This window comes from Mirounga angustirostris, unplaced genomic scaffold (genome assembly GCF_029215605.1).
Source record: "Mirounga angustirostris isolate CCGP_5_RB_7025 unplaced genomic scaffold, mMirAng1.0.hap1 SCAF_6, whole genome shotgun sequence".
Lineage (NCBI taxonomy): Eukaryota > Metazoa > Chordata > Mammalia > Carnivora > Phocidae > Mirounga > Mirounga angustirostris.
In genome coordinates, this window is record NW_026991714.1 from 1,752,809 (window position 1) to 1,764,480 (window position 11,672).

At 47.8% G+C, this 11,672-nt stretch overlaps 1 protein-coding gene across 10 annotated transcripts in view; it reads right to left on the reverse strand.

The window, feature by feature from the left end:
• The window catches only part of ARHGEF2 (Rho/Rac guanine nucleotide exchange factor 2), a 36,722-nt gene extending 25,050 nt beyond the window's left edge, over positions 1-11,672 (reverse strand). For 8 of the 10 annotated variants that reach the window (XM_064593705.1, XM_045876604.3, XM_045876602.3 and 5 more), the window contains exons 1-4: positions 11,555-11,672; positions 3,161-3,278; positions 2,547-2,589; positions 887-980 (exon numbers count right to left, since the gene is read on the reverse strand). In XM_064593705.1, coding sequence (XP_064449775.1) covers positions 887-980; positions 2,547-2,589; positions 3,161-3,224 — 201 coding nt within the window. In that variant the 5' untranslated portion in view covers positions 3,225-3,278; positions 11,555-11,672. Of the gene's footprint in view, positions 1-886; positions 981-1,446; positions 1,494-2,546; positions 2,590-3,160; positions 3,279-11,554 lie in introns of those variants that run through there. The other 2 variants (XM_064593704.1, XM_064593712.1) reach the window with 2 other exon arrangements.

Genomic DNA, 11,672 nt, shown 5'->3' on the forward strand with positions numbered 1-11,672 from the left:
AAAGAGGAGTCCTGGCTCCGAGGCTGGCAGAGGGGCGAGCCTGGCCCTGTGGGGGGAGGGGACCGGGGGGAGCCCAGCAACCTTCCTGGGGATAGAAGCCCATGGCTCTTGGAGCCAAATAGGAGGATGTTTCCTCTGGGGCTTCTTTCAATGCTCAGAGGCCGCCCCAGGTTGGAAAGTACTTGCATACTTGGGGAGGCCTTGAGAGGAAAAGGGGGTGGCTCATTCTGCCAGTAAATGAAGAAAATGGCAATGCATTCAAGCAGTGGGCAGAGACCCCGGTTTCACAGAGCCCTGGGTTGGTAATAAGGGAGAGGGCAGAATACCTTCACTTTCCTGGGGTCAGAACCCTACATAGCCCCACACACATGGGTGTTCGTGTGCTTCCATAACCGTACACTTTCCAGGCTTCCCCTCTGCCTGTGGTCTAATTTCAACTCCTTCAACTGCCACATCCACCCATACAATTATAAGTGTAAAAGCACTTTGCAAACCCTAATACTCTCCAGAGTAGTAAAAAGTATTGCTATAATTATGATCGTGATTATATCCAACGGTTAAGATCTCTGCTGCCCGTCTCTGCAGCTACGGGGGGCCTAAGGGGAGGGAGGGCTGGGCCGCCCTTCGGCTTCTGAAGCTCCTGCCCTTCCCCTGGTCCGGCTGTCCGCAGCTGAAGCTGGCTGCTGAGCTGGAGGTATGGGGAGAGCAGAGGAAAGCTGACGCCCCGGGACACAGGGAGGAAGTCTGGGAGAGCTAGCATGTGAACCACTGTCCTGAGTGTCTGTCTCCCTGGGAAGCTGTGGAGGGGAGCGGATGGGGGTGAGGAGGAACGGAATCAGGGAGGGCAGGGGGGGCCCAGGCCTCCTGCTTCCCCAACGGCTCCTACCTTGGCCTTTCCGGTCATGCCCAGGAGGAAGCTGAGGGTGCGCTGCAGTGGGGAGCCTGCCCAGATTCCTGAGCCCCGTTCCAGTCGGCTACAGCTGCGGAGGGAAAAAGAAGAGGTAAGGAGGTGGAGACGGAGCTGGGAAAAAGAAACAAAATGTTCCCAGAGAAGGCGCCTGGGTGGCTCAGTCGTTAAGCATCTGCCTTCGGCTCAGGTCATGATCCCAGGGTCCTGGGATCGAGTCCCACATCGGGCTCCCTGCTCGGCAGGAAGCCTGCTTCTCCCTCTCCCACTCCCCCTGCGTGTGTTCCCTCTTTCGCTGTTCTCCTCTCTCTCTGTCAAATAAATAAATAAAATCTTTAAAAAAAAAAAAGGTTCCCAGAGAGACGGGGCCAAGGCAGGTGCCTTGGCCGGGAGGGGAGAAAGGAGGGCTGAGGACGGCCTGGAGATGGAGACCCCTCAGCCCACCCCTACCTCCTGGATGTGGACAGATGTTTGTGACCTACTGTTGCCAGGCCCCTCTATCTGGGAGAAAAACTCCAGGCTCCTCCCCGCTTTCCTACCTAACTCAGGCCCAGTCTCCTCTTGCGCTGCTCCCCAATGACAGATATGGGGTGAGGGCTCTCCAGAAGGGCTTGTTCGCCTCAAAACACAAGAGCCTGTGTACGACCCTCTGCGCTGTTTGGAAAGGGCCTCTGGGCCTAAAGCCAATAAGGAGTGGATTTCCTGGGATTTCATCAGCCCCATCCCATGAGCTAATCCCAAACCCAGAGCCAGGAGGATGTGTCAGCTAGAGATTTTTAGGACCACAAATCAGAGCTTGGCAACTTAAAGGGCCATGGCTAGCGCACTCAGCCGCACTGCCTGGGAGAGCCGGGCCACTCTAACCAGGCTTCAGCTGCAGAAGCCAAATAAACAGGTGCTGATTTTGTGCGCTTATTTTCCTGGCTACAGAAATCTCCCAGACTCCAGGCAATTCCTGAGCTGGGCCTGCAGCCCCTGCCCTCCCCACCCCGCCCCACCAGAGCCACTCCCCATTGGTCAGTTATCTGAACCTCCAAAGCTGTCCATGGGGTCCTGGGCCACCGTCTCCCCCTAAGACCGTCCGACCGCCGCTCTGCCCACTCACCTGTCAGTGACAACAGCAAACAAGTGCCACTGTCCTATTCATCGGCAGCCTGGAGTCTGGATACAACGTTTCTTTCCCCAACTGCTTTACTAGCCAGGGGGGCTACTGGGAACTTTCTAACCCTTCCCTGGCCAATGAATAAGAGGGTGAATTCTTGTGAAGCTCAGGGAGAAGGAAATTTGGAAGCCTTTGATCAGAAATGTTAAGGGGAGGGGCGCCTGGGTGGCTCAGTGGTTAAGTGTCCCACTCTTGATTTTGGCTCAGGTCATGATCTCAGGGTTGCAGGATCAAGCCCGGCATTGGGCTCCCCACTCAGCACAGAGTCTACTTGAGATTCTTTCCCTCCCTCTCCCTCCGCCCCTTCCCACCGCTCATGTGCACCTGCTCTAAATAAATAAAGAGTATTTTAAAAAAATGTTAAGGGGAGCAACGTTTCAGGAAGCAGAGACCCTTGGAGTTACAAAATCCATGGTCCAGTCCCATTGCGCCTCTTCCAGTTAGGCCTTTGAAGGGCTGCGGGTCTCCCAAACTCACCTTTGGCTGAGGTCAGTGGCAGAGGACTGGTAGAAATTCCCTGCTGACACAAAAGGAGACGAGAAGAGAAGCGTCCAGGGCTGCCTCCCCCACCCCCTCCTAGAGATCAGGTTCCCAAGCTGCAGGTGCTTGGGCAGCCTTTCCTGAGGGCTGGTGCTGCAGAGAAGGGAGGGAGGTGGGGTCTGAGTGGAGCAGAGCTGAAGAGCTCAGGGGCCAGGGAACAGAGCAGGAGGGCTCTGCAGAGCAGGGGCCTGGGGGCCTGACGTCTCAGTTCTGTCTCTGCTGAACGGAGAGAGCAGAGGTTTCACCCCAGCTCCCAGTTCCTCATCTTGAGGACAAGGTGCGTTACAGGTAACTGTCCTCCATCTCTGGGGATAGGGGGTGCTGGGGAGCCACAGTCTGTCCTGTGTCCTCCTTCATTGGAAGGAGGGTCTCAGAATGCTAAAGTCCTGAATTCAGGTCTCTCATTTGAATAAAGGCATTTTGCTGTTTCCAAGGGTGTGTGGTTAAAAAGAACCCAGGACATCGGGGCTCTGAACAGATGGCTCTGAGGGCTGGTGGCGAGACAGACAGAGCAAGGGGCCCCCACTGCCTTACTCCCCACCCCCACTCACCAGCTGGATCAGAGCAGCCCAAGAGGCAACTGATGCCGCTCATGGATACAGACTTGGAAAGCATGCCAGGGGCCGAGTGGTCCAAAGGGCCAGCAGACGGATGACAGCAACTCTGACCCTAGAATCATGTCAAGAGTCCTCACACGAAGTCAGGCTTTATCCCTCTCCCACTCCCCGTGCTCCCACTTTCCCGTAGAGGGTCTACCTTCAAGCCCTCAGGACTCCCACCCTCTGCACTGCCCACATCTGCGACATTCCACCTGAAATCATTGGCAAGTCATTCCTGCTAGTGAGCATTCTGCTCTCTGCCACAGTTCAAGCCCTATGGAGAAAGTCTCTTAGAAAAAAATGTACTCCAAAGGGTTTCCAGACATGACAAACTCAAACTATAGAGGCCAAGCAGGTCATAAAAACAAAAGGACATGACTGAGACAGCCTGGGGTTAAGACAAAAGGAGCAGGAATATTCATGAACCACACACCCAACCATCAGGAAATTAATATTTTTCTCAAGCCTACATGAAGCATTACAAAAACTGGTCACATATCAGGTCATAAGGCAAATTTTAACACATTTCAAATCATCTATATCATAGAGATCACAGGAAACGAACCAGAAATCCCTTTCCAGTGGACTGGATAAGGAACCTGTGATATATCTACACATCAAAATACTGGTCAACAATGAGAATGAACATGCCACAGCTCATCTGACAATATGGATGAATCTCACAAACATAATAGTGAGGGAAAGAATCAAGACACAAAAAATGTATGTCCTGTATGATTACATTCATATAAAGTTTAAAATAAGCAAAACTAGGGACACGTGGATGGCTCAGTCAGTTAAGTGTCTGCCTTCGGCTCAGGTCATGATCTCAGAGCCCCACATTGCATGTAGGGAGTACTTAAAAATAAAATCTTAAAAAAAAGATATTTTATAACAACAACAATGAAAATACTATAGAATTACAGAACAAAACTTGTGGGAGATGACCAAAGTGGTTTTTTAGGGGTAATTTATAGCCTTAAGACGCTTATATTGAAAAATTTTAAAAAGCTGAAAATTAATGAACTATGCCAATTTTAAAAGGTTAGAAAAAGACAGAACAAGCTCAAATGAAACAGAAGGAAGGATATAATAAGGATAAAAGCAGAAATCAGGGCACCTGGCTGACTCATTTGATAGAGGATGTGACTCATGATCTTGGGGTGGTAAGTTTGAGCCCCATGTTGGGCAGAGAGGTTACTTTAAAAATTTTTTAAAAATTAAAAAGGCACAAATCAATGAAGTAGTAAACATAAAACAGGATCAATAAAGCCAAAAGTTGTAGACAAACCTCCAGTAAGATGGCAGGCAGAAGGAAGGCAAAAATTGAGGAAGAACGTGGGGCAGACCCAGTGATTGGAAAGGCAGGAGAAGACTGACCACAACTTGATGATAGCAATTTTTTTTTAAAGATTTTATTTATTTATTTGAGAGAGAAAGAGTGAGAAAGAGAAAGCACAAGAGGGGGGAGGGTCAGAGGGAGAAGCAGATTCCCCACTGAGCAATGCAGGACTTGATCCTGGGACTCTGGGATCATGACCTGAGCCAAAGGCAGACACTTACCAACTGAGCCACCCAGGCATCCTGATGATAGCAATTTTGAAAATGCAAACAAAATTCCTTACAAAAATGTGTGTGTATATCTATATAACTTGACAAAACTGAATCTAGAAGAAATAGAAAGTCTGAATGGTCCTACTGAAGAAATGGAATTGGTAGTTAATATTTCTATAAACAAAACAAAACACACCAGGCCAAAAACATTTTATAGGCAAGGCACAGATCTCTCACGGAATAGAGCACTGATATCTTATGCAAACTCTTCCAAAGAATAGAAATGAAAACTCTCCAACTCTTTCTATAATGTATGACCTTGATTCTTAAACTGCATACTGTCAGTGTGACAAAGGAAGATTTGGGGCCAATCTCTCTTATCAACATAAGTACAAAAATCCCAAACAAAATATTAGCAAACTGAAGTAGATTTTCAATGTCTACAAATTGTTTGCTGTTGCCCCCCCAAGGAGGCCTCTATCCACTCCTTGAGTCTGGGCTGGCCTGTGACTCCACCAGACGAATAGAAAGTGGTGGAAGTGGCATTATATTACTTTTGAGCATGAGCCTCGAGAAACTTTAAAGCTGGGGCACCTTGGTGGCTCAGTCAGTTAAGCGTCTGCCTTCAGGTCAGGTCATGATCTCAGGGTCCTGGGGTCAAGTGTCACATCTGGTTCCCTGCTCGGCAGGGAGTCTGCTTGTCCCTCTCCCTCTGTCCCTCCCGCCCAGGCTCATGCCCTCTCGCTCTCTCTCTCAAATAAATAAATAAAATAAAATAAAATAAAAAAGAAGAAGAAGCCCTAAAGCTTGCACTCTTGTCCACTTGGACTGCTATTTCCACATGAACAAGCCTAAGCCAGCCTCTAGAGAGGCCATGTGGATGAGAACAAAGGCATCACAGCTTTCAGCCGGACAATCGACAGGTGTGAATATGGCCAGCCTTGGCCGCCCGCCCTACTCAAGCCACCAGACACCTGCCGCCATGTGAGTCCAGGTGGAATCGGCAGGACATTCCACTGAGCTCAATCCAAATTACCTACCCACAGAATAGTGAGAAGGAAAACACGTTGTTTTAAGCCACCAAGTCTGGGGTTGATTTGTTATGCAGTGTATGAAACACATAATCTGTCATGACAAAGTTGGATTCATCCTATGAATACCAGGCTGGCTTAACAGGAGAAAAATCTTTACATTTAATTTCCCTCAGTAACATATTAAAGGAGAAACATAACCACCTCCGTAAAAGTAAAAAAGCACAGAATAAAATTCAATACCCACTTATTGTAAAACCAAAGCCTTGGCAGTTAGGAATAGAAGAAATCTTCCTTAACCTGATAAAATGTGCCCTTTAAACACTTACAGCCAAAAATCAATTTCAATAAGATGTACTCCCTCTAAAATCAGAGACAAGGATACCATTCTCGTGAATAGAAGCATTAAAATAAACTGCACTGGTGCTTTTTCATTTAAAAAAAAGAAAGAAAAGACAAGAATACCCGTCATCACATTGCTGCTCAGCACTGTGTTAGGATCCTAGCCAGCATAGAGGGCAAGAAAAAGAAAGGAAAGGAATAAAATTTGGAACAAAAGAAACTAAGCTCATTTACAGATGACACAATTGTCTATTAGAAAAGAAAAAAATCACAGATAAATTGTTATAACAAGGGGTGCCTGGGTGGCTCAGTCGTTGAGGGTCTGCCTTTGGCTCAGGTCGTGATCTCTGGGTCCTGGGATGGTTCCCTGCAGAAGTCTGCTCCTCCCTCTCCCTCTTCCTCCTCTCCCCTGCTCATGCTTATGCTCTCTCTGTCTCAAATAAATAAAATCTTTTTTTTAAAAATTGTTATAACAAAAACAGGAAAGAGAGTTTAGCAAGTTAAGTGTGTATAAGACCACTATACAGGGTGCCTGGGTGGCTCAGTCGGTTAAGTGTCTGCCTTCGGCTCAGGTCATGATCCCAGGGTCCTGGGATCCAGTCCCACATCGGGCTCCTTGCTCAGCGAGGAGCCTGCTTCTCCCTCTGCCTGCCCCTCCCACTGCTTGTGCTTGCTCTCTCTGTCAAATAAATAAAATCTTTTAAAAAATAAAAATAAAATCTTAAAAAAAGTGGACAAAGGCTTGAACAGACATTTCATGAAGGAAGATATGTACATGGCCAATAAAAATATGAATAAATGGGGTGCCTGGGTAGCTCAGTCTGTTAAGCATCTGACTCTTGGTTTCAGCTCAGGTTGTGATCTCAGGGTCAATCCCCACATCAGATTCAGTGCTGGGACTGTAGCCTGCCTGGGATTCTCTCTTTCTCCCTAGCTCTCTACCCATTCCCCACCGTGCTCTCTCTCTCTCAAAAAAAAAAGAAAAAGGAAAAAAGAAAATTGTCCAACAGATTTTTTTCAACAGGGACATACAAATTAAAACCAAAATGAGATACCTTCTAGGATATCCACCAGGATGACTAAAATTTAAAACTTGACAAAAGAAGTATAATATACCTAAGAATAAAATCTTTTAAAAATATATACCTAACAATAAATCTATATCCACAAGACCTGTACAGAAAAAAATGATATTAGGTATACTATCTGGGGTGCCTGGGTGGCTCAGTCATTGGGCGTCTGCCTTCAGCTCAGGTCATGGTCCCAGAGTCCTGGGATAGAGCCCCACTTCGGGCTCCCTGCTCAGCGGGATGCCTGCTTCTCCCTCTCCCACTCCCCCTGCTTGTGTTCCCGCTCTCACTGTGTCTCTCTGTCAAATAAATAAATAAAATCTTAAAAAAAAAAAAGAGAGGTATACTATCTTCATGGGTAGGAAGAAGCAACATTGTACAGATGTCAACTTTCCCTAAATTACTCTCTAGATTCATTGCAACTCCAATTAAAATCTCAAGCATGTTTTAGTGCATATTTTACATATGTGTTATGCTTTTTTTTTTTTTAAGATTTTATTTATTTGACAGAGAGAGACACAGAGAGAGAGGGAACACAAGCAGGGGGAGTGGGAGAGGGAGAAGCAGGCTTCCCGCCGAGCAGGGAGCCCGATGCGGGGCTCAATCCCAGGACCCTGGGACCATGACCTGAGCCGAAGGCAGACGCTTAATGACTGAGCTACCCAGGCATCCCTAAAAAGTGTTTTAAGAGATATTTATTTAATTTTCAAAGCCATAGCCACAGTATTTTTAAATTAACTGGAATTGTTTGCTTTACCAATTCCTCTTTTTATTTTTTTATTTTTTTATTTTAATTTATTTATTTGAGAGAGAGAGAATGAGAGACAGAGAGCATGAGAGGGAGGATGGTCAGAGGGAGAAGCAGACTCCCCGCCGAGCAGGGAGCCCGATGCGGGACTCGATCCTGGGACTCCCGGATCATGACCTGAGCCGAAGGCAGTCGCTTAACCAACTGAGCCACCCAGGCGCCCACCAATTCCTCTTTTTAAAAGATCCTTCCAAAAAATAAAAAAGCCCTTCCAAAAGGGATCTTAATAAAGTTGCAATATAAAAATATAAAAAGCAATGAAATATAAAATGTCTAGTCTTTTTTTTTTCCTCTAAGAAGTCTGGGGATGTATATGTAGAATAAACGAAGATCTTCTAAACTCCTCTATAATTAATATTTGAGTCAATATTGGGAATTGCTTTCTTGGTCTGAAAATTTTCCCATCTACAGAAAGGCCCACAAACCATTCTGGTTTTTTTATGGTCCCTCCTGCTTTCCTTTTTGGTTCAGATTATCCCATTATTTGACCTAAGTGGAGTAGAGAATCCAGTTCTTGTTGAGTGGTGTTTTGCTTGGGGATGGGCAACCATCTTTTTTTTTTTTTTTTTAAGATTTTACTTATTTGTCAGGGGGTGGGGGCACAAGCAGGGGGAGTGGGAGAGGGAGAAGCAGGCTTCCCACCAAGCGGGGAGCCCGATGCGGGGTTCGATCCCAGGACCCCGGGACCATGACCTGAGCCGAAAGCGGACGCTTAACGACTGAGCCACCCAGGCGCCCCATACGTCTTATACTTCAATAAATGTTTATTTTTTAAAAATTAAGAAATTCAGGGGTGCTTGGCTGGCCCAGTTGGTGGAGCATGTGACTCTTGATCTAGGGGTTGTGACTTCGAGCCCCACATGGGGTGTAGAGATTACTTAAAAACAAAATCTTTGTAACGCGTGGGTGGCTCAGTCGTTGGGAATCTGCCTTCGGCTCAGGTCATGGTCCCAGGGTCCTGGGATCGAGCCCCACATCGGGCTCCCTGCTCGGCGGGAAGCCTGCTTCTCCCTCTCCCTCTCCCCCTGCTTATGGTCCCTCTCCCCCTGCTTATGGTCCCTCTCTTTCTGTATCTCTCTCTGTCAAATAAATAAGGTCTTTAAAAAAAATCTTCAAAAATAAATAAATAAAAGTTAGGAAATTCTGTTTATGTAAAGTCACCATAGGAGAAGGAAAAGACGAACCACTTTTCTCCATTTGGTGAAAAGATAATTGCAACATATATAACAACAAAGGATAGACATGGGCAAAAGACGTGAAGAGGAAATTCCCAGAAGAGGATACACAAATGGCCTATGTACATAGGAGAAGATGCTCGATTGCATGTGTAATACGGATCATTCAAATTCATACTGTAATGAGATTTATAACTGCTAGATAGGCAACATGAAGAAGTCTGATGGCTCCAGATGTTGGAAAAGATTTGGATCAACAGGAACTCTAATATAGTTCTGATATAATTCTGATGGGGCTGGAAACATGCCATGATTTTGTAAACTTGAGGTGCACACTCTGTCACCCAACAGCTCCTCTCCAAGGTAGGTGCTCTTGGGAAACTCTTACAAGTGTGCACCACAAGACAAATAGAGGACGTTCGAAGTGACACTGTTCATGACAGCAGAGTGGACATTATCTAACGTTCAAGGGTAGAGTAGGATGAAAACGAATAAACTCTAACTATCTGCAGCACATAGATAAAAATTAGACACAATGTTGAATGAAAAGGCAGGTTATAGACAATTTTGTACAATGTAATCATTGGTTTTTAAATTCAGCAACAAAAAATAATATAGTATTAGGTAATGCATATATATTTGTTAAAACTATAAAAAATGTAGATGGGTGATAAAGAAAATTCAAGATAGTGATTATCTCTGGGGGTGGGGCAGGCGAGGGAGCAGCAGAGGAGAAAAAGGCAAGGCAAAGACCTCCCAGGCTTTGGTGGTGTACTAGGGTTTGAGATGGGTGACTGATTTATTGGGCATTCGCTTTCAAACATCATACTTAGAAGATGAGGGGGAGGGGCGCCTGGCCGGCTCCGTGGAGTGTGGGACTCTTGATCTCAGGGTCGTGAGTTCCAGCCCCACGTTGGGTGTGGCGGCTATTTAAGAAGAAGGAAAAAAAGACATCTGAATCTTTTTTTTTTTTTAAATAATCTCTACACCCAATGTGGGGCTGGAACTCACAACCCGGAGATTAAGAGTCACGTGCTCTACCGACTAAGCGGACCAGCTGCCCCAGAGACATCTGAGTCTTAGAGTGTCAGCCCTGGGCTGGCCATGCAGAATACATTCTGGAGCTGCCCTTGGCTCCCAGGCCCTCGGGCTGCAGGCTGAGGGCCCACTTCATGAGCCTCAAGCTTGGTCTGTGGACCTCGGTGCATTTGTGTGCACCCGCTCTGGAGGAACATGTAGACAGGGAGAAGTTTCAGGGAGTGCTTAGAGATTAGAAGAAGAGAGGAGGGGAAGCAGAGCAGGAAGGCAGGAAAGGAGACAGCACCCCCGAGCAAGGAGCGGGAGCAGCGAGAGGGGGGCGGGGGGGGGTAGTCCACAAGTCCTCGCGCTCAGCCTGCAGGCCAGCCTCTGTACTGGGCACTTGAACTTTTTTTTTCTTTCTTTTCGAAATAATCACAACTTTAAAAGATAGTTTTTATTACCCTGATTTTCGGAGAGATGAAATAGATTCTTCAGCTGGTAAGTGAAGGATCTGGGAGTTGGTCTGACACCCCACCCTGTTCTTTCTGCAGCACCACCTGGGACTGGGGCACGGGGGCTGCAGAGATGCTGGCAGGAGGGAGCGCTGGTGGGAGAAGATGGGTCCAGCCACTGCCTGCAGCATCCCGTTACCCTCACCCTCTCCCCCAAGCCACGGGCTGGACCGAGGAGGCCGGCGTTGGGGCCCCTGGCCAGCTAGAGAGGAGCTGGAGGGGAAGCAGCCTGAGTTGCCCGGCTGAGCTGGCCGGCACAGGGGTGCCTCTAAAAGCCTTGTGTGTCCTCAGGGGTCCCTAGGTCCTGGCTTCAGATCCCCAGATATGTTCCCTTAAGCCAGAAGGCTGGACCGACTCTACACCCTTTCTCATTCGATAATTCTGTGATTCCCTTGTTAGAGATCTACTGTTTTTCAGGGCACCAGATGCCTAGTTTCATCCCACACATTATAAGTTTGGCTCCAAAGCTGAGAAATGGGGGTCCACAGAAAGAAGTGGTTATCACAATCAGGGGAACAGGGGCCTTTTCATGAGGGGAACAGAGATGCCCACATCAGCGCAGAGCTCAGACACAGAAAGGTGGGGACAGAGAGTCATACAGAAAGAGGCAGGGGCAGGACCCCAGGAGTGGGGGACAGGGCACGCAGACCCGGGGAGGCGGACAGAGGGGTTCACACAGCAGCCACAGCCTCAGTCAGACAGAGTCGGAGCGAAGCCCGCGCGCAGACAGACCAGCAGTCGGCAGGACAGAAGAAGCAGAGAGCGGTGGCTGGACAGGCAAGGGGGCAGGAGAGGGGAGAAGGCGCTGGCCTCCCCGGGCACTCTTGTCCATACCACGCGGGAGGGCTGGCCACCTAGGCGCTGCAGTTCCAGAAAGGCGTCCAGTTCCTCTTGGCTCTGCAACAAGGGGGCCTCCCGGGCGCCCGTGCATCCCACTGCCTGCAGTTTGCTC